General features: G+C 37.9%; 1 protein-coding gene across 2 annotated transcripts in view; it reads left to right on the forward strand.

The window, feature by feature from the left end:
• Positions 1–24127, forward strand: part of LOC126419322 (ankyrin repeat and SAM domain-containing protein 3-like) — a 123016-nt gene that overhangs the window by 61917 nt on the left and 36972 nt on the right. For both annotated transcript variants that reach the window (XM_050086502.1, XM_050086501.1), the window contains exons 4-5: positions 14231–14349; positions 22326–22510. In XM_050086502.1, the coding sequence (XP_049942459.1) occupies positions 14231–14349; positions 22326–22510 (304 nt within the window). The remainder of the gene's footprint in view (positions 1–14230; positions 14350–22325; positions 22511–24127) is intronic.

Raw genomic sequence — 24127 nt, forward strand, 5'->3', positions numbered from 1 at the left:
AAGATGGAATATGAAAGACTCCAATTCTGAACTTGGTATTTGATTGTTTCCCTGTGGAAGATTGTAACACTGAACTTTGTAAAATTTTAGAAAGCATTCTATCAATGGAGCATAAACAGTGATATGTATAAAATGTTAAAATACAGTAAAACTGTCTTAATTGCAAAAGATGTGTATTTGGCTACTGGTTCCAGTCCATTATTCAGACCCTCTTCACATAATAAGCACTACAGCACAATAGTAATTTGTATTCAGAGGGGTTTCTGTGCAAAGAGAGGATAATTTAAGTGAAAATATGTAAAATAAAAATACAATAATTACATATACGTGATGACAGATGGTGTCAGTGGATGGAGCAATATCCGTAAGAGTGTGGATGTCAATATCTGAATAAGGCAGTATTACTCAAAAATATATGCTGTAAGCTTTGCCCTTCACATACAGCATTATATAATCGACAACCAATCACATATTTCCTACATGACGTATGTTACATTGAATGGTGTAGTTGAATTTACAACAAAATAGACATACAAATATATACAAGAATTATGTGCATAAAGGTTCTCAACAAATTCTACATAATTAATTTAAAGTAAGGAAATGAAATAAGACATGATTTGAGTGTTGTTGTGTGTAGATTGCCCTCTGTGGGCATTTGAATGAAATCTTCCTTTGTGGTTTAAGGAAACTATAGTAGGCACCTCTTGCAAAAAAATTACTGTTCAGTCAATATCTGATGTAGGATAAGCATTCAAAAGATTCCACTGACAGTACCTTGAGAATTCATCATCATATACGTAAGGTGTTACTACTTAATACCCTTGGGGAGATTGAAATTTATCCACCTTTTAAAATAAACCTATTTTGCTATTGAATGAACAACTTGATTTTAGAAAAAGTGAATTCTTTGAACTTTTTGATGATTTACTGTAAGACTTCTGCAACTTTCTCCTTATAATTTTATGCTAAAGAAATAGTGTTCCATTCAGTAACACTTATCATTGGTATCAACAATACAAGTTAAGATGATGGCTGTAGGTATTATTGTCCCCAAAGAGGGCTCATGGTTCTTTCGGGAGTTTGTGTGTGGTGCACATGGGGCCCCGAGCTATTGCAGTCCATTTTGCCTACCTGGACTGTGCAGTTCCTCTCTTGTGTCCGTCCCTCCCTGTCCTTGCTCCTTCCACTCTGTCCCCTCTCTGTGTTCTTACTTATGCCAACCTGCCTATCCATCTGGTTTCTTGTATTACTTCTGGTTTTTGTTTCTCACCCTTTCCTTTTCATCCTTCCTTTTTAGCATTTTTGGTCCTCCTCTGGGATTTGACCTCCACTTCTAAATAAATTTTCTCTCTATAGTGCTAGTCATTTGGGGAAGAATTCCCTCCCTAGCATCTACGCTATGGATTCCTCTCCTCCCCCTTCCTTCCCCGCCGCCCTCTTCATCCTCTGCCATAGCCCCTCCCCCCTCCCTCACTAAGTCACCAGCACATGGAGCCAGTAGCCAGTCTGTGTGGTGGGGCTGTTAAGTACCCATCCGGCTGAGCCCCTTGACAACAAAGGGATTACACTTCTGATAAATGGGCTGTTGCCTCCCCATGTTTGCCTAGGATTGATTGCTTGTCATTTTGGAGCATTGGAACTCCCGGCAATGGCCACCGTGACAGATGGTCTTTGCTATGGCTAGATGGTGCGCATGGGGAGAGCACCTGATTGGACTGGGTGGTATCAGGATTCGTATGAAACATATTAAGCTCCAAAAAAAAAAAAACCACGCAGTTCTTCCATGGTGATCCCTTTAGTTGCTAACAGATCACTTAATGCTGATTATTATGACTGTGCAGCCTTCCCTTCCCTGGCTAGACTGTGGGAAGAGGGCAAGGCTCACCGGCTTGGGGTGAAACACTTTCTCCACCACCTGGCCTGCACTGAGACTGGCAGGGACATGTTCAGTCACTGAACAATTTTTTTTAATAAAATTGATTTTGCTGTTGATCAAAACTACTTCTGCGGCCCTTCATGCCTGTGACCATCTTGGTGACATTCTGGTTTCCTCACCAGTCTTTGAATATGATTCAGGGAGTCATTTCTCATTGGGACCTCATCCTTCAAACTGGTCCTCATCCTTCAAACTGGTATCAGTCATAGCTCAGTAGTGTGTTCATTGCACCTGAAGATGCTGGTCAGCTGTACCAATAAAATTTTATGGGTCAAACAAACCTGTGACCATTTGCTTTGCGTTCCCACTGCACACATTAAATATTGTAGTGCTTCGAGAATTTGAGCAAATTCTAGAACCACTTGGCATTCCACCATTTCGAACAACCGATATTTTAGAGGTGAGTGGGAGAAACGAATATGCCCTACTGCACATCACCTATTTGTATGTGCAGGTCAAAAAACAGTTAAGAGAAAAAGATGGACCCGGCGGCCGAACGGTGGCAGACAAGTACCTGCTGTATGGCCCACAGTGTTTCTGTGTACGGGTAGAGAAGAACAAGAAAAGTTTATGTAGTATTCTGTGCTCTTTAGTGTCTGTGTTGATTGTAAAAAGACTAATGAACAATTTAATATAGATTTGTGTACATTCACATATTGGACTCGCTAGAGACTTTTAAACTGACTCTCACATCTTGGACTCTGAGAAGTCAAGACACATGTCTTATGTCTCAATGTACTTAATTATTTATAAAGCTTGAGATACAAGTGAGACAATGAAGATATTTATATGGCTAAGAAGAGAATTTTGTTCCGCATAGCAGTTCTTGTACATAGTTAATATAGTATGCCGACACTAAAGTTCATATATGTGCTCAATAGATTACAGAAATTAGAAGATATTATTTTCTGTTGCCAAAAAGCATTAGAATGTGGCAACCCAAGTGACAGGACCCAAAGAAAATGGGAATTTCAAGACAGAAACGGGAAGAAGATATTAGGAGTTGCCATAGCAAACAGGCCTAACAAGATATGAGAACTGTTTCCAGTAATTGTATTGAGTCCAATAAACCAATTGAAGAAAGTTGTGAGTGCAATGCAGTAAAAGACATGAGAAAATAATAGTGAGCAAAAAAAAGAAAGGAGAGAACAACTCAACTTTTCGACTAAGAAGATTGGGTGTGGAGAGCAGTAGTTTTCACATACGTACATTGCGCCGATGCTGACGCAGTAACCAGCCACAGACACCGACTGCACCAGCTGCTGCTCACCGGTGCTGACTCAAAGTCCACTCACCGACGACGATGCTGAAACCAACATTCGACGCCGTCGGTGCCAGTGCTGTCCACTGGCACTGATTACACATCTGCTCACCAACGCAGCTAGAACTCTATGCCGGATGAGTGAAAAACAATAATTGTTTGGTAAAGCTGAAGGAACTGTTGAATGATAAACTGTTAGTGTAGTTATTGTACTCAGCGATGAATTTTCTTTTAGATGATTACTAGTTCTAAAATCAATAAAGTTACGCATCAAGAACAGCAACTGGCAGAACCAGCCATGGCTATGACAGTGATTAAGAAAACACCAGACTGGGTTGAAGTAGCAAATTTAATCAAAAAACTAAGTCTAAAGTAGGAATCAGTAAGCACAGAGTCAAATGCTCAAATTACTATTCAAAGTAAAAATTTAAATGCTTCCTTGAGAGGTGAATTGAGTGCAAATTTAAGTGAAAAACTAGAGGCACAAAGTGTAACTTGAAGTGAAAAAGCTAGATGCACAGTGTGCTAATTTAAGTAGAGAAATAGACACAATGAATATTCAAGTAAATAATAAATTGGACGTTCAGAATAAGACTTTAGGATTGTTAAGTGCAAAAGTAGGTGAACAAAATAAGGAATTTAGCCAGTTGCATGAAGGTACGGGAAATTTGAAGACTGAATTTGATATTTTAACCACTAAGGTGGAAAATTTTAATAGATTTGAAAGGTGAATTAACTTGCTCTTTAAGTAGTCATGTCAATCAGCTGTTCACTGACTTTTGTCAGACACAGAGTAGCCAATTTCAGGATTTGGCAAAGAAACTTGAATTTGATATTGAAGGTAAATGTAATAGTGTAGAGTCTGAATTTAATGGAAAATTAGGATCTTGTGAGAATGTGTAATATTGAAGTTAATTCTGTAAAACAGAATTCCGGGTGTTAGTATAAGAGCTGTTACTACACTAGCTGTCAGTTCACGAGTAAATAATGTAGAACAAAATTTCAAATAAAAAAATAGTAAACTTTGACATTTTAAATGTAAGTAGTTTGGCAGAACCATTTGAAGAAATGATATGATATAGGGATTGCCACGTGAGTAACCTCCAGAAATGTTTAGACTATTACTTCTTCCAAACTTAGTAATACCAGCAAGGTTATAGATAACTTGTTGAAAGGACTCAAACTTATCCAGGATAGAGTAGAACACAGAATAATTTTGCCTGATGTTATGTTACCTAGTAAAGTGGTGATTTTGTCATGGGGAGACTCTATGCAAAATTTAACGAGAAGTACTGATTTGCACTTTCTCAAGTGAGGTTAAGGTCAGATCCATGGGATGTGGGCGGAGTCAAATCTGTCTCCCAGGGATGTTAACATTCTGTGTTAACAGGCAGAGTAACGACTGTTGGATCCCTAGTTGTTTTCAGTGTTTCTTCTGTGCAATTTTTCCTGCACCGAATTTCCTTCAAATCTTAAACTATTCTGTAATCTCTTCTTGAATTCTTAAACTATCCTATAATTTTAGTATGTAGGAAACCGGATACGACTACAAGATAGAGACCAATTTAAGAGGATCACGGATGAACAGAGATCTCTAGACATGAAGTGAAATGAATAGAATGTTATATTGGTGGAAAGTATAATATGATGGTACTATTGAAACTGAGTGATGTTAAGACAACATAAACTGAAGAGAGGATGTTAAGTGTGTATAAAAGTATAGTATAAACTGAATGACTAAATGACTGTTTCCAGAATGAGATTTTCACTCTGCAGCGGAGTGTGCGCTGATATGAAACTTCCTGGCAGATTAAAACTACATGCCGGACTGAGACTCAAACTCAGGACCTTTACCTTTCGCAGGGAAGTGCTCTATCATGTGAGCTACCCAAGCGTGACTCACGCCCCGTCATCACAGCTTTACTTCCACCAGTACCTCATCTCCTACTTTCCAAACTTCACAGAAGCTCTCCTGCGAACCTTTCTCCTTTCTTCCAGGAGTGCTGGTTCTGCAAGGTTTGTAAGAGAGCTTCCCTGAAGTTTGGAAAGTAGGAGATGAGGTACTGGTGGAAGTAAATCTGTGAGAATGGGGTGAGAGTCATGCTTGGGTAGCTCAGATGGTAGAGCACTTGCCTGCAAAAGTCATAGGTCCTGAGTTCGTGATTCAGTCTGGCACACAGTTTTAATCTGCCAGGAAGTTTCAAATGACTATGTTATGGCGGTGTATAATTGTCTATCTTTTATAGAACATTTTATAACTTTTATGAGATCTGATGTATAGGGTAGGGTTTATATTAGTTTTGGAAGGGGTGGGTAGTGCAAGTACAAGCATGACTAACACTAAACACACACCATACCTGTCGGACAACCCTCACAGGTAAGTGTGACTGGTTCTTCACCATTTGCCGTTCCATAGGGGTTTCTAAGATTTTTCTTTGGGGACTTCAAAGGTGAGAATGTCCATTCTGTAGGAGACATTTAACATTATACCTTCTCCAGCTTCTCACTCAAGTACCGGAGATGAGGTCCTTCATATTTTCTGTGGTTTCAAGAAACCTTCAACTTATTTCATATAAGTAGGCTGAAGAATCAGGCTACACAAATACACTTCCACATAAACACACCATAAAACAAAGACTTGAACAATGAAAGTACAGATTAAATGGATGTGAAAACTGTCAAGTGTTGTAGGGGGAAAGAATGTGCACATAGAGAAATATGCACTTATGGTTGATTATTGTGATGGTTCTACATTGCCTAGTTACTTGGAAAAACTATCATGTAGATATTTATTAACATGCATATATAGGAAATATATGTATAAGAACAATGATGATTCTATATTGCATAGGTACATAAGGATATAAAAACTATGATAATTTTACATCGAATATACCTAAGGAGGAAGCATGAATAAGGAAAGAGATCATAAGCCAGAGAGGTCAGTCTAACAAATATTCTGATGACTTGTAGGATAGTGGGACTCTTATAACCATGTATGTAGGGATGAAATAGATACCGGAAATGTAGAAGTGGATGAGTAATGGAGGACTCTAGGGCATAAAAGAGAAGTATGAAAAAGCTAGCATGAAGTGTGATGTCTATTTTAATTTTACCAGGTAATATTTAAGTATATAGTGTACACAAAGGTGTATACTAGGGCAATGAACCATGAGATCTACTCGAGGAGGACAAGGGGGAGGCACACCCAGCATGTACTGGATGAAAATGGCAGATAGGCAGACCTAAGAAAGGCTGACCTATACTGTGTGGACAGTGGTACCAAGAAGGGGATTGACCTGTACCATAGGAAAATGGGCTTTAAAAATGGGGCATACCTACCAAAACAGAAGGAGAAAGGGTACTCATAGGATCATCCTGTATGAGAGGTATAGGTACTGTTTCTAGAGGGGAATGGGCAGCATTGTGACAAAAGTCACAAAATTTTGTAGAAATTATTCTGGTAAGAATGAATTCTATACTTCAATAGCATTATTATGTTTGAGTGTCAATAGGAACACTTTTATTTTGCCCAGAGTTCCTCCAGACTATAAAAAGCTTATAAATAATGAGACCATTGCATACCAAAGAAGCAGTACAAAGATTTAGAATAAAGTACTCAAGTGTCGTGAACACCTGGAGTTTGCAATTGGAAATTGAGAGAGTTTCCTAACGAATCCTAAATATTAGGAAAACTCACCAGGTCACCATTGAATATTAGAGTTTGATGTCAAAATAGTGAGAGTAGAATAAATGAAAGATTAGCTAGAGTTCATTCTAAATGAGTACAAAGAGCTATGTTGGTATGTGTACTGTTAGAATAGTATGTGATATAAATTTACATAATGGTCATATAAAATATTGTGTGTTCAATTTAAGGGGGGAATATGTACAGTTTAGAGAATTTTGGAGCAAATTCTAGAACCACTTGGCCTTCCACCATTTTGAACATGCATTATTTTAGAGATGAGTGGGAGAAATGGATATGCCCTACTGTGCACCACCTATTTGTATGTGCAGGTCAAAAAAACAGTTAAGAGAAAAAGATGGACCCAGCGGCCGAACGGTAGCAGACAGGTACCTGCTGTACGGTCCACAGAGTTTCTTTGTACGGGTAGAGAAGAACAAGAAAAGTTTATGTAGTATTCTGTGTTGATTGTAAAAAGACTAATGAACAATTGAATATAGATTCTATGTACATTCACGTATTGGACTCTCTTGAGACTAGAGACTTTTGAACTACTTCATGTCTTGGCTATGAATGAAGCAATACACATGTACGCTATTTGAATGCGTGTAAATGAGTCTAATGTTTAAGGACTAAGTTAGCTTGCAGAAGTTATTGTCTGTGAAAGTTGAAAATATAAAGTGATTGAACTGAAAAGTATTCTACGAGTACCCAAATTATTTCAAGACTAGAGTAGTAGTTTAATAAATTCCTTTAACCAGCTATAGTCTTCAAAGAAGCAGCTTTTGGGAGATCGACGTAGCTGATTACCCAGAGAAAAGGATCGGCTACACACAACGTGTAAGTTAACTGATTGGAGAGACATGTGAGCCTTGCAACTCAATACCACACTGTGTATTGTCATCCAAAAAATGTTACAATATACCCTCTTAATCCTATTTGGTATCCATCCCATGCACTGGAGCAGCATTCTTTGATAGGTAGCATGAATATCTAATAGGCATTCTGATTGGATTAATGTAGTATTCTACCAATGAACTGAAGTCTGCCACATGTTTTACGTAACAACTGAGCCATGTTGTTCCATTTCACATGCCTACACATTGTTAACTCAGGTATTTGGATGAGTTGAGCAGTTCTGTCACTTGTTGATAGTGTAGTCGCATTATCCTATGCTTTTCATTTTGTGAAGTGCACAGTATTACAGTTCTGAACATTTAAAGAAAGTTGCCAATTTTTGCACCACTTTGAAATCGTATCGATTTATGACTGATTATTTGTGCAGCTTTAGTTAGACAGTACTGTATTATAGATAACTGCATCATCTGCAAAAAAAGTATGAGATTAATATTATTTCTTTCCTTTCTCAGACATTATGTCTCGTTAAAAATGTAAAGTGACATGGACCTTGATCAAGCGTGACTTCCTTTTAACTGTACAGTATATGTTACATTGCATTTCTTTTGGGTAATTGAATATATATCAATAACAGATTTCTTTAGTTGTATATATACGTTTGGATGTAGCTGTATTGCGTTGATGTACTGGTGGATATTGTGTGGAATGACTCCTATAGTTGATAGTATAATTGGTATAATGTCAACTTTATTCTGATGCCACATACCCTTGACTTCCTCAGCCAGATGTACGTATTTTTCAATTTTTTCTCCTGTTTTCTTCTGTATATTTGTTGTATTGGGTATGGATATTTTGATTAGTTGTGTTAATTTTTTTCTTTTTATTGGTGAGTATGATGTCAGGTTTGTTATGTGGTGGTGTTTTATCTGTTATAATGGTTCTGTTCCAGTATAATTTGTATTCATCATTCTCCAGTACATTTTGTGGTGCATACTTGTATGTGGGAATGTGTTGTTTTATTAGTTCATGTTGTATGGCAAGTTGTTGATGTATTATTTTTGCTACATTGTCATGTCTTCTGGTGTATTCTGTATTTGCTAGTATTGTACATCTGCTTGTGATGTGATCTACTGTTTCTATTTGTTGTTTGCAAAGTCTGCATTTATCTGTTGTGGTATTGGGATCTTTAATAATATGCTTGCTGTAATATCTGGTGTTTATTGTTTGATCCTGTATTGCAATCATGAATCCTTCCATCTCACTGTATATATTGCCTTTTCTTAGCCATGTGTTGGATGCGTCTTGATCGATGTGTGGCTGTGATAGATGATACGGGTGCTTGCCATGTAGTGTTTTCTTTTTCCAATTTACTTTCTTCATATCTGTTGATGTTATGTGATCTAAAGGGTTGTAGAAGTGGTTATGAAATTGCAGTGGTGTAGCCGATGTATTCATATGAGTGATTGCTTTGTGTATTTTGCTAGTTTCTGCCCTTTCTAGAAAGAATTTTCTTAAATTGTCTACCTGTCCATAATGTAGGTTTTTTTATGTCGATAAATCCCCTTCCTCCTTCCTTTCTGCTTAATGTGAATCTTTCAATTGCTGAATGTATGTGATGTATTCTATATTTGTGGCATTGTGATCATGTAAGTGTATTGAGTGCTTCTAGGTCTGTGTTACTCCATTTCACTACTCCAAATGAGTAGGTCAATATTGGTATAGCATAAGTATTTATAGCTTTTGTCTTGTTTCTTGCTGTCAATTCTGTTTTCAGTATTTTTGTTAATCTTTGTCTATATTTTTCTTTTAGTTCTTCTTTAATATTTGTATTATCTATTCCTATTTTTTGTCTGTATCCTAGATATTTATAGGCATCTGTTTTTTCCATCGCTTCTATGCAGTCGTTGTGGTTATCCAATATGTAATCTTCTTGTTTAGTGTTTTTTCCCTTGACTATGCTATTTTTCATACATTTGTCTGTTCCAAAAGCCATATTTATATCATTGCTGAATACTTCTGTTATCTTTAGTAATTGGTTGAGTTGTTGATTTGTTGCTGCCAGTAGTTTTAGATCATCCATGTATAGCAGATGTGTGATTTTTGTGTGGGTATGTTCCGGTAATATTGTATCCATAATTTCAATATAATGGAAGGAAACATTCCACGTGGGAAAAATTATATATAAAAACAAAGATGAGGTGACTTACCGAACAAAAGCGCTGGCAGGTCGATAGACACACAAACAAACACAAACATACACACAAAATTCAAGCTTTCGCAACAAACTGTTGCCTCATCAGGAAAGAGGGAAGGAGAGGGGAAGACGAAAGGAAGTGGGTTTTAAGGGAGAGGGTAAGGAGTCATTCCAATCCCGGGAGCGGAAAGACTTACCTTAGGGGGAAAAAAGGACAGGTATACACTCGCACACACGCACATATCCATCCACACATACAGACACAAACAGACATATTTAAAGACCAAATATGTCTGCTTGTGTCTGTATGTGTGGATGGATATGTGCGTGTGTGCGAGTGTATACCTGTCCTTTTTTCCCCCTAAGGTAAGTCTTTCCGCTCCCGGGATTGGAATGACTCCTTACCCTCTCCCTTAAAACCCACTTCCTTTCGTCTTCCCCTCTCCTTCCCTCTTTCCTGATGAGGCAACAGTTTGTTGCGAAAGCTTGAATTTTGTGTGTATGTTTGTGTTTGTTTGTGTGTCTATCGACCTGCCAGCGCTTTTGTTCGGTAAGTCACCTCATCTTTGTTTTTATGTATCCATAATTTGTATTATTTAGCATGTTGGATAGTGGGTTCAGAGCAAGGCAGAACCAGAAAGGATTTAATGAGTCTCCTTGGTATATTCCACGCTGAATCTGTATTGGCTGTGATGTGATATTATTTGAATTTGTTTGGATATTAAGTGTGGTTTTCCAATTTTTCATTACTATGTTTAGGAACTGTATCAATTTAGGATCTACTTTGTATATTTCCAATATTTGTAGTAACCATGAGTGGGGTACACTATCAAAAGCTTTTTGGTAATCAATGTATGCATAGTGTAGTGACCTTTGTTTAGTTTTAGCTTGATATGTCACCTCTGCATCTATTATCAGTTGCTCTTTACATCCTCGTGCTCCTTTGCAACAGCCTTTTTGTTCTTCATTTATAATTTTGTTCTGTGTTGTATGTGTCATTAATTTCTGTGTAATGACTGAAGTTAATATTTTGTATATTGTTGGTAGGCATGTTATGGGGCGATATTTAGCTGGGTTTGCTGTGTCTGTTTGATCTTTAGGTTTCAGATAAGTTATTCCATGTGTAAGTGTATCAGGGAATGTGTATGGGTCTGCAATGTAACTGTTAAATAATTTAGTTAGATGTGAATGTGTTGAGGTGAATTTCTTTAGCCAGAAATTTGCTATTTTATCTTTTCCAGGGGCTTTCCAATTGTGAGTAGAATTAATTGCTTGGGTGACTTCATGTTGCAAAATTATTGCTTCAGGCATTTGTGGTATCATCTTGTATGTATCTGTTTCTGCTTGTATCCAGCATGCATGCCTGTTGTGTTGTGCTGGGTTTGACCATATGTTGCTCCAGAAGTGTTCCATGTCTGTTACGTTTCGTGGATTGTCTATTTTAATGTGTGTCTTATCTATTGTCTGGTAAAATTTCTTTTGGTTTGTGTTGAATGTTTGGTCTTGTTTCCTTCTATTTTCACTTTTTTTGTATCTTCTAAGTCGTTTGGCCATTGCTTGTAATTTCTGCTTCTTTTCATCTAATTGCTCTATCACTTCTTGTTGTGAGATTTTACCTAACCTTTTTCGTTTTTTTTTTTTTTTTTTTTTTTTTTTTTTTTTTTTTTTTTTTTTTTTTTTTTTTTTTCCTGACATTTCATTTCTTATAAATTGTGTTAGCTGTCCGACGTCTCTTCTCAGTTTTTGTATTCTGATCTGTAGCCTGTGGTGCCTTGCTGGTTTTGTGGGTTTCTTCTGTGTGTTGGTTGGTTCTGATCTCTGCCTAGTGTGTATATTTAGTGTAGTGAGTGCTCCTATATAAACCAGTAGTTATTATTATTATTATTATTATTATTATTATTATTATTATTATTATTATTATTATTATTATTATTATCATCATCATTCTTATTATTGCCTGCCAGATCATTAACATACAGCATGAATGACAAGGATCCCAACATACTTCCCTGAGGCACACCTCGAGTTACTTCATCTGTCAATTCCCTGTCCAAGGCATCCCCCTTTGCTCAGTCCAGTCACAAATTTCACTTCATGCACCATATGATCATAGTTTCAATAATAACCATAGACGTACTGTGCCAAATGCTTTTTAGAAATCAAAAAATACTGTGTTTAACTGCCTTGATCCGTAATATTTGGAATGTCATGTGAAAGAAGTGCAGATTGAGTTTCAAATGACTGAGGTTTCTGAATCTCCACTGGTTGGCTTAGAACATATTCTGAGTTCAATCATAATGAGATCTTGACCAGAATGATCTCCTCTAAGATTCTACAAGAAATCGATGTCAGGGATATTAGATAGCAGTTTTATGGCTCACTTCTGCTACCCTTCTTGTAGACAGCTATGACCTGTGCTTTTTTCCAACTACTTTAGCATGATTTTTTTGTTAAAGTGGTCTATGATAGATTATGGTTAACATACAGGCAAGTGCAGCAACATATTTGGTGCAGAATCTGATAGGGGTTTTATCGTGTTTCTGAGGCTTTATTCAGTCTTAACAATTTCAGTTGCTTCTCAACACCACTGACACTAATATCTGTATCACTCATCTTTGCAGAGGTGCAGGAATTATACTGAGGCAATACACTGGGACTTTTCTTTGTAAAGGGCAATATGAAAATGTTTAGCATTTCTGCTTTTGATTTGTCACATTGTTTCACTTTCTGTCTCAGTCCAGGACTGTCTGGACATCAACTTTGGTACCGCTAACAACCATTGCATACAACCACAAGGTTTTTCTTTCTTTCTTCCAATAATACTGCTTTAGTTGTTGAATTCTTCATACATTGCCCTCTTGACAGCCAAGTGTGTTTCATTCAGTTTTTCTCTGTCTATAACCATATGCTTTGTTTTATGTCTAGTATGCAGAAGTATCTGGTTACAAGTTTCTTTATAGTGACCGTATACCAAGTAGGGTCTCTCTCATCATGAATTATTCCTAGGAATATATATAAAATACACAGTTAGCTGTTCTATCGAATATGAGCCATTGTTCCTCTACATTCTCCTTCCAAAGCTAAATGTTTGAGTTCCCTAATGCCTCTTTATCTTTGTAATTCAGTAATCATTGTTACAACCCTGTCATGATTACTGATACTAGTTTCAATATGTACAGCTTCAGAGAGGTCAGGTCCATTCGTTGCCATTAGATCTAACGTAGTTCAATCATGAGTGGGCTTCCAAACCGTATGTCGTAGGTAGTTCTCCAACAAGGCATTTAGTAATGTTACCAAGATGTCTTGTTGGACCTACCATTTACAGATCTTCTTTTCACTTATCAGAAGCATTTACAGCTTCGTGAAGAATCAGCATCTACTGGCACTGGCATTCAAACAACTGTTAACCTGCCAGTTATTAACACAGCACTGATATGATGTGAGTTCACAACATTCGACTTTAAGGGGCTTATTAATACTGGGCACATGTTCACCAAGCAGCTAGAATGCAGATGTTAGATTGTTGTGGGTGGCAGCAATTGAAAACATTTCATAGTCATGAAGACTACAGATTTATCTCTAGTATATATTGAGCAGAACTAGAGAGCAAAGTGACACTGCTATGGGGACAGATAGTAGCACATGTTATTTACATTAAAACTTATGTTTTATTGTTTTGATTGTAATAAATTGTTTTAAAATCTAAATTTCAGTGTGTTGAAGAGGTCCATTCCAGTACCTCAAATTTTAGGAATGAAGCACTGCATCAAGTGTTCATAGGTCTTGGGATTACTTACCATCTATTGAGCATAAAAATGTTTTAAACACATCTTTCCACTCTGCTTGTGCAGCAAACACTCACCACACATTCCAAAGATATACTATTTTATGCAAAGAACATACAATACAACAAAGTATCTAAGAAATACATAGTAATCAGTCTTACAATTACAATAATTTATGGTTTGAAGAATTAGTTTTGTGAAATGAAAATTATACTGAAATGTTTCTCATTCCACATTTTAATTAGAATAGAAATTTACTAGTAGCTTTTTTCGACTCCTGTAGTAAATCTAAAATTACTTCATCGGAATTTATGGTACAGAAATGATAAGTTTAATTTATCAACTCTGCACTGCACTGTAATGTAAAATGAAGAGACTGATACATACTGAAACAAAACTCCTGTACCTTAAACATATTAGAATATGGACTTCAAGTGGCCTAAATTGATTTTTTCTCTATAATTTTTATGGAAAATTAATTTAATGAAATGGATTTGAATTTCAGAATCTAGGTCTTGACAGTTGGGACTTTTATGGTTGGACTCCCCTGATGCATGCTGTTTACTTTGGAACACCTGACATAGTAAAAATGCTTGTGCAGAAGGGTTGCAACGTCAACGTAGCGTAAGTTTACTGTGTATTTTTGTTAAATTACAGTATTTATGTTGCACCAGTAATAAAAACACAAAGATGGACTAGTTCAGTGTGTTTTAATAAAAGGATGCTGCTTTGGAGAAGAGAATTTTTAGATATCTAATCTAACGTCATGTGTATCGTGAAATCACAATGATAGCAGTGGTACCCAGTCCTCAACCATATTAAGTAGAAATTAATTTAAATCATGTGATTGTACCTCTTTTGGAAAGACTGTTAGTATTTTCAGTATCACCTGGTGAGTTTCTCTTTTATGAACAAGACATCCTTTGTTGATTATGCTGTTGGTACAGCTTGGGAGAGGGGAGAGTGCAGATGAAGTCACATGCTAACCCTAACAAGTCAGACATGTGAGGGCAGCTGATATTACCACATAGACAACAGCTTACTTAATATCACCCATTAAAACAAAACTACTGAATGAAAGTGCAGAGACTTTTACTAATTTATTGTGGTTTATATACATCTTGTTTATTAATAGTATTTTGGTTGGGAATATTCTAACATGATTTGGGGAAAGCAAAATCTAAATTTAATCGTGTTTTTGATAGTTTCTAGGCATTGAACACCTGAAAAATTGTAGATTTAAAACCAGTATTTTTGTTTGCAACCTATATACGTTGTGGTTACAATGTTCCACTCTTGATTATTTACACACTGTGTGTCTTCTAAAAATTTTCTGAACAGACTTTGAACACTGCTTTATTTACACTTGACATATTATCAGTGCAGATAATACTAAACATAATTATATACACACACACCTCAATTGATATAGATCTTCATATTTTCACAGTGCAATGATTGGTCCATAAAATTTCAGGTGTGGAACCACATAAATTTCACTTCTTCTGATATTTTGGCTGTATGCCTTCCAGCCACCTTCAAACTGAGCCAGGTGACTAACACACTAGCACTTGTTCCAGCCTTTTAAACCCACAGACAGCAAGTTTAAAAGGACAGAGCAAGCGCCTGACTGTCAGTCGCCTGGCTCACTCTGAAGGTGGCTGATTAGTATATATCCAAAATACCAGAAGTGAAATTTATGTGGCTGCACATCCAAAATTTTATGGAACACACCCTCTCATTTTCTTAATGTACTATTGTATATTTACTGAGTTTTTACAGATGTTGTATCTTTCTACATGCTTGTTATACAGCCAATTTGTGTGTGTTTTGTTTTTCATGATAGCTTCACTTATATTTATAATAATGTAACTACCTGGATATCAGTAACCAAAATCACGCCAAGTCAAACCCTAAATTGCTGTAAACTTTCAGAATGTGAAAGAGTTGGACTGTTGTTCTACTGAAAAATATGGAAAAGCCACAGACTTCGGGTTTAGTGTTGTCTTTTGGCCTAGAGAGGATGTTTGTAAATGTAATATGATTTCATAATATTATAACTATTGAAATGACAGACAACCTCACTCCACCACTGATTTTCATGCTTGCTACTAAGTTACATTGTCGGTGTGACTTGACAGTGCACTGTTTGTCAGAGAAGGCAGCTATAGAAACTAAGCCTGTTAATAGGTAGCTCGCTGGCAAGGGTAGCAATCATGATATTCTTATATCTCTGCAATTAAATCTTTTGTAAAATGCATATTTTGCCAAAATTAATCGTTCAAAAGAAAGGAAAGTTGCTGCTCACACTATAGCGGAGATGCTGAGTTGCAGATAGGCACAACAAAAAGACTGTCACAACTAAATCATTTGCCCAGTAAGGCCTTTGTCAACAATAGATGCAATGGGAGTGGGGGGAATAGCAGAAAAGGAGAGAAATAAAGACTCTGTGTGATGGTGGAATGATGGCTGTGTAGTGCTGGAATAGGAACAGGGAAGGGGCTGGATGGGTGAGGATGGTGACTAACAAAGATTGAGGCCAGGAGGGTTACAGGAATGTAGGATGTATCGTAGGGAAAGTTCCCACCTATGCAGTTCAGAAAAGCTGGTATTGGTGGGAAGGATCCATTTCGCACATGCTGTGAAGCAGTCATTGAAATGAAGGATGTTGTGTTGGGCAATGTGCTCAACAACAGGGTGGTCCACTTATTTCTTAGCTACAATTTGTATGAGGCCATTTGTGTGGACAGACAGCTTGTTTGTTGTTTTGCCCACACAGAATGCAACACAGTGGTTGCAGCTTAGCTTGTAGATCACGAGACTGGTTTCACAGGTAACCCTGCCTTTGATGGGATAGGTGGTGGTCATGATCAGTCTGTTGGAGGTGGTGGTGGAAGGATGATGGGACAGGTCTTACATCTAGTTCTATTACAGCCATGAGGTAAGGGGTTGGAAGCAGGGATTGTGTAAGGATGGATGAGTATACGAGGCCTGTCTAAAAAGTATCCGACCTTTGGCCAGAAAAAATATTTCAAATGCTTGATGGGGTTGGGACCTTAATCCACTTCAAAGTAGGCCCCTTGTGCTTGCACACACTTAGCCCACCGAAACACTTCTGGAATCTTCTTTTGGAATTGTGTTCAGTTCCATCGTTGTGTTCCGCATTCTCTTATCTACTCTCAAAACTGGATCCTTTCAGTGGTATCTTCAATTGGAAACAACCAAAAGTCACAAGGAGCCATGTCTGGATAGTAGGGAGGTTGGTGAACAGCTGTAAGTCCATGTTTGGCCAATAAATTTTGGATCAAGTGGGATGAATGTGCAGGGGCGTTGTTATGATGCAGTTTCCAGTTTTTCGCCATCCACATGTCTGATCTTTTGCACCGAACTATGTCATGGAGTCACTGGAGAACATCATGATGGTACTCCTTTGTCACTGTTTGTCCTTCCGTGATGCACAATTCCACAGACATCAAAGTTGACAGTCACCTTGATTTTGCTTTGCACCTGCCACACTTTCTTCGGCCTTGGAGACTCAGGATGCTTCCATTGTGACTACTGTCTTTTTGGTTCTGGGTCATACCTGTACACCCATGACTCATCTCCAGTTATCACAGTGTTCAGAAACCCAGGATCAGTGTTGGTGGTGTCCAGAAGGCCCTGTGAAATGTCAAAACAGAGGTCTTTTTGTTCCTGTGACAACAACTTGGGCACAAATTTCACAGCCACTCAGCGCATGTTCAAATCATCATGCAAAATTACATGTGCAGAATCTTTACTAACTCCAACCTCTTGTGCAATCTCCTGCACAGTCAGACAACGATCTGCCATCACCAAATTTTGCACCCTCTAGACAACAGCTGCACTCCAAGCAGTTTGGAGCCTGCCAGAATGCTGGCCACTCTCTGCTGACGTGTAGCCATTTTTGAATTGGTTTAACCTCTCCTTAATTTGTGTTACACCCATCACATCTTCTCCAAACAGCTGCTGAATCTTAAGAAGTGTTTCGCTTTGAGAATCACCAAGCTTTAGACAACTTGATGCAGTATCTTTCCTTAACACATTCAATCAACTTGAGTGAGAACACATTGTGTAGCATCTCATTCAGTGACAGACAGGCAGAGACTGCCACACTGGAAGGCTGGGACAGAATTCATGCATGCACGTAAAGGTCTCTTCCTTTACTGTGTACAGTGGTGCCATGTTATCATCTCTATTTTGTGGGGGAAAATCAAAGGTCAGATACTTTTGGACAGACCTTGTATTGTGTAGGTTTGGTGGATGGTGGAATACCACTGTGGGAGGGGTGGTAAGGATAGTGGGCAGGACATTTCTCTACCTCTCGTCATGCCCTGAAATGAAAAATGTCCTGCCCCCACTGTCCTGCCCACAGTGGTATTCTGCCATCCACTGAACCTACACAATATAATCGTCCATCCTTAGACAACCCCTGCTTCCAGCCACGTTTCTCATGTTTCATACCCCTGTAATAGACATAGATGCAAGACCTGTTCCATACATCCTACCACCACCACCACCTCCTCCTCCTCCTCCTCCTCCTCCTCCTCCTCCAGTCCGGTCACATATATCAACTATCCCATCAAAGGCAGGGCTACATGTGAAATCAGTCATGTGATCTACAAGCTAAGCTGCAACCACTGTGCTGCATTCTATGTAGGCATGACAACAACCAAGCTGTCTGTCCACATGAATGGCCACTGACAAACTGTGGCCAAGAAACAAGTGGACCACTCTGTTGCTGAACATGCTCCAAACATGACATCCTTCATTTCAATGACTGCTTTACAGCCTGTGCCATGCGGATCCTTCCCACAAACACCAACTTTTCTGAATTGCACAGATGGGAACTTTCCCTGCAATACATCCTACATCCCCATAACCCTCGTGGCCTCAATTTTCATTAGTTACTGTCCTCACCCAACCAGCCCCCTCTCTGTTTCCATTCCAACACTTCACGGCCATCATTCCACCATCACACTCGTTTTCCACTACTTAATACCCCCCCTCCCCCCTCCTCCTCCTCACCTCTCCCCTTCCCTCCATCTAATCTGCAGCACTTCACTGTCCACCATCCCCACCATACTATCCCTTCCCCTCTCTGCCCCAGCCTCCTCCTTACCCCCACCCAGTCACCACGCCTATCATTCACTGGTGCTGGCTGCTCGCAGTGTGGTTCCAGTTGCCTGAGACTGCAGATGTGTATGAGTTGGCGGGTAGCAACTTTCCTTTCATAATACTGTTACATTCCTTCCTGGGTTTTCCGTTGTTTGATTTCAATAGTTATGGAGCTTTAGTCATATAAACTCCATGCATGTGTTGTGGAAACATTTTTTAAAAGTGGGTATTCTTATGATGCATCTCACGAGGGGAAAGGCCTCGGGCATGACCGAATGATTTGGCTAATATTTGGCAAGTCAATTGTATATAACCTAAAATGAAAGACTGTAAGATATTTTGGCTTAACATACTCCAGTTTTTGAGAAATTGTGCTGAGGCAAAATATCTTAGCCTTTAATTTGAGGTTGTATGCAAGTGATTTGATAACTATGGGCCAAATCATTTGGCTGTGTCTGAGGCCTTTCCCCTTGTCAGCATTAGTTTCACCAACTCATTACTGAGAGTTGAAGATGACATGTTCCAGACATAATACAATTTTGTTATGAGGGGGCAAAAAACCACAGAGAAAGTAGTTCATCTCTCAAAGTCTTCCTCTCAAGAAGCTACTGCAGTCACTGTCCCATCTTGAAGATGTCATCCCTTGGTATGATTCTCCACATGCAAATAAGAGATATGCATAATATTTGTACTCTCTTCCACAATAACTTATGATTTTCATTTATAAGTATCATTAATTGATAAGAATGTGGGATATAAATCATTCCTGTGGAATGGTATGCAACACCACCAACTCTACCATCTGAGCCATTCAGGCATGACTCATGACCTGCCCACACACTCAGATTGCACATGGTATATAAGAATATTTCCTTCAGTGTCCAATTTTTGGAGAAAAACAAAATGTCTTGTGAATGAACTTTTTAAGTAAAAATAAAATTACAGACTGGACAAATAAATGAAAAAAAAATTATAAACTTAGTCTCATTCACTTTACAATGTCACAAGTGCTGATTTTTGTAAAATCTGTTTTTGAATGGAAGCTAAACTCTTAAACCATCACAGTGTTAACTTAGAAGTTTACTCTGTTTTGCTGTCTTAATTTGACCCCATGGGCCTGAATTTTTGATAATCGTTAAGCTCCTATATTGGCAAGATTTTGTGGTAAGTATAGTTTGCTTTTTCTTTTCAAAAAATTAATATAAAATAGATTCATTTGCATGTTATCTTTTTTTAAAGCAATTTTGTCTGAGATGATTCCAGGCTTTAGAGAAGTAGTATGGTAGAGCATCAATTATCTGGACTAATTGGAAGACATGGATGTTGGAAAAATCAGTTTATTCAGATAATTGAATTGTATACTTTCATTTACCAATAAAAATTACATAGATTTATGACACAAAATCTCTTATTGGAAAGGCAAGTATAGTAGGAACATATGTAGTACAGTCTAGTAAACAAAAATATGCCATAAATTTGCATTTTCTATGTGCAGCATATATGTATAGAATTAACATTTAAAAATCCCTAATTGTGGTCTGCCTAAACAAGCCTATCCCCTTAAAAGTAACAAAAACGCACAATTCCAGCTTAAACTTCAACCTGTTATAAGCCAGTATCTTAACATGTAAATTTTCAGAAGCAGCCAGTAGATTTTCATATTCATTTTCCAGACTAGTAGTTGATGAACGTCAGCTTTATCAGTGATGAGGTTTACAATTTTGCTGTCCTGATGATTCGGTGTCCTGGCCTGTATTGATGATGCTTATTCATTTTTGAATGTCTTCATCAGATTCATGGCAATTGAGTTCTTTTAACATATTGAGCATGTTGGACATGTCCTCTGTTAATTGTTTTCAGTCAGACTTTAACAGTTGTGTGCCATACCCAATGTATTATTAGATGCTTTTTTTCAGTTTGTGTTCCTTTACACTATCCCATACTGTTCTGATCATGTAGAAAGCATCTTACAATAAATATTTTTATTATTTCTTAACAGACATTGCTCTCCTTCCTCTTCTTTTTTCTAATAGCAGGTTATGTGACAAATCTTTTCTGTAATACTGCTTTAAAGTCTCATCCTTGATCCATGGGCAAGAATGAGTAGTTTACTTTGTATGGATGAAACATCGCTACTATGAGCTCATCCTTTTCATTTAAGTTAGGCCGGCCGAAGTGGCCGCGCGGTTCTGGCGCTGCAGTCTGGAGCCGCGAGACCGCTACGGTCGCAGGTTCGAATCCTGCCTCGGGCATGGATGTTTGTGATGTCCTTAGGTTAGTTAGGTTTAACTAGTTCTAAGTTCTAGGGGACTAATGACCTCAGCAGTTGAGTCCCATAGTGCTCAGAGCCATTTGAACCATTTTTTTTCATTTAAGTTATCACATATGGGTGAGTTGGTGCATTGTCAAGGAACAATGTTTCCTCCCTTTTGTCATTCTTTAACTGATGAACTTTTACGGAAGGTACAAAAACTTCCATAAATTATTGTGTGTATATTGAACTATCCATCCAGGCACTCTTTCATGGCATCACAGATATATTAATGTGTTTGAAACAATATGATTTCTTACTCTTACAAATGATGAGTATAGACAATTGGTGGCTGCCAGTAGCCTTAGGACAAGCTAAAGCAGTAATATGGTCCTTGCTTATTTTAGAACTGGTTGCTGCTATTTGTGACATGAAACAAGAATTGTTCTTGGTAAAGCTTTCCTGTTGAGCCCAATTTCATTGGAATGGTAAAAATTTTAGAGAGGACAATCTTCTTCCATCAGTACATCCCTTAGTGTGTTGTGAAAGAATCAGCTGCTGAATAATCACCAGACAGACAGTTTTTCCTCCTTGTATCTGAAACTCATGAAAGCTGTGTCTTGACTTAAAGCATTTTAATGAACCCATGATTGCTTCAAAATTTATGGGCCTCCAAAATTTTCCTTAAACTGAATTGGACCAGAGATTGGTTCTGCTTGTGATCTTTTTTGTACAAACCACTGGTAAACAGCATCATCTGGATGTGTATTTGTGGTGAGCACTTTAGACTTGTCGATTCATCAGTTTAAGCAAACTTAGATATGGTCATCTTTTGTTTTCTTATATCCATAACTGTCAACTTATGTAACTTGCCAAACCTTTACTCATTAGATAATGTGGTTGCAGATTCACCTTTTCCAACCTTTTATTAATCACACATTTCTCTCTCATAGAAAGGACAAAATATTTACATTTAGGCATTTTATACCACAAGTTTACTTTACACAGGAAAACGCTGACACAGCAAATGGTTACTATTATTGGAAACTCAGAATTGGTATGGGAGAGGAGGATGAAAACATTCACACTTGACTAATAGTTCAGTTAGCTGATCATTTGGTCAGCTGATTTTCAGATAAATGATGTTCCACTGTAATTGTAATACTATCATACTACAAATAATACATTTGTGTAATATTTGTTGGTTGTGCAGTGACATAACTGGCAAGACACCTCTGATAGTGGCAATAGAGTGTTCACGAGAAGATATGGTGTTCACTTTATTGAATTCTGGTGCGAATCCAACTTCAAAAACAAAGAAAGGTCGAACAGCTGTTGATTATGCTGAGGTTTATAATGGGTATCCTGGCATTGTTAATATGGTGCAGGCTGCTGCAGGTAAGTCAGAAGATTCAATGCATCAGCTTTGAGAATTTGATTTTTGGAGTTTTATTATGAAATTATCAACCTTGCTGAACATCAGGAACTACATCTAATAATCTTGAGAAAAAAATATTTTATAATTATGTGAATATATACATGTTTGTAGTTGTAGAGAATTTCTGGGGAACTCCTCCCCCCCCCCCCCCCCCCCCAACCCCACTTCCTCCTCCGCTACCTATCACTCCTCATCATCACTCTTGCCAGACGTGAGAACGGCTTTGCCATTGGGTCCCTCGACTCCAGGGAGACTGTTCAGCATCAACCCCCCTCTTCTCAGCTGACACAGTGCCCTGCCTTGTTAAATGCAGAACATTTTTTCTCAGGCTACACAAGTGGCTGGAAGTGCACACCAGAATCTCTGTGTTATTCCACAATATGACTGGTGCCAAGACATTGCTCTGCAATAGCAGGTTGCCTTGGCTGTTGTAAGTGTTTGTATCTGTTATGCTCAACACAATGGTCCACCACGGTCCTGATGGTGTGGCCAATGTATAACATGCCACAATTGCAAGAGATAATATAGAAACCCAGCTTACGCAAAAAGAGATCATCCTTTACAAACATTAAAAAGGCCCTATCTTAGTTAATAGTTAAAAACCATACTTAACACCATGTTTTTGCAGGATGTGACCAATTCTGTTGGAAATGCTACCTGCATAAGACAAAAAGGTGTAGACTTTGGTGCCACTTTGGTCATCATTCACCAATTCAGGGTGGTTTGATAGTGCAACAAGTGTCTGATCTGCCTTCCGCTATAATAGTTATGGTGAAAGGTGACTCTGGCTTGGGCTAACTCAGCTTACAAACCCTCAGGGTCTGAGATAAGTGGGCTATATGAACCAAATTATGAAGTATCCTTCAATGTTATGCTGGATGGTGACAGTTGACAGCCTGAAGATACAAATCAGTAAGCCCCAGAAGGGAAGGTAGCCACTCTTTTTCCTCCTCCATAGTAAACTGAATATTCATGTGGGTTGAATTCAGATGTTCTAAAAATCTTTTTAACTTCTAGCTTTCATGAGTTCAAACAATAAAAGTATCATCTGATTATCTAAAAAAGCATGCAGATTTCAGTATTGCTGACTCCATGGCATGTACTAAAAAATCTTCCATTAACAGACTGGCAATAATAGTGAAGTGTATCATATAAAAAGATACTTTACTTGTAAATTATTTTAGCAAGGAAACCAACAACCTATCAAACTCTTATAGCACACAACATATATGTAATATCAGTGACTGAAGAACATATGTTGATCATAAATCAGTTTTTTAAAAAGAAGTACTGTGTTAGGAACTGAAACTTCCTGTTCTGGATACTCACTTCTTTTTTATTACTTGTTGGATTGGGATGTAAGTGTTGTCATTCCTCTGTTATATCTTTTTTATAAAAAAACATTTTGTTAATGAATAGTGGTGCCTGCAGTTATTGTAGAAGCCTATTGTTGCTACCTGGTTAATTTCATTTGAGGATTTTATATTTTTATGGTGGATATATCAGGAAATTGTGCACACAGTGTTTGGAGACAAAATGACTGTTTATCACACTGCATGTTTTAGGTATTTTATCCT

Source organism: Schistocerca serialis, chromosome 9 (assembly GCF_023864345.2).
Source record: "Schistocerca serialis cubense isolate TAMUIC-IGC-003099 chromosome 9, iqSchSeri2.2, whole genome shotgun sequence".
Taxonomy (NCBI): domain Eukaryota; kingdom Metazoa; phylum Arthropoda; class Insecta; order Orthoptera; family Acrididae; genus Schistocerca; species Schistocerca serialis.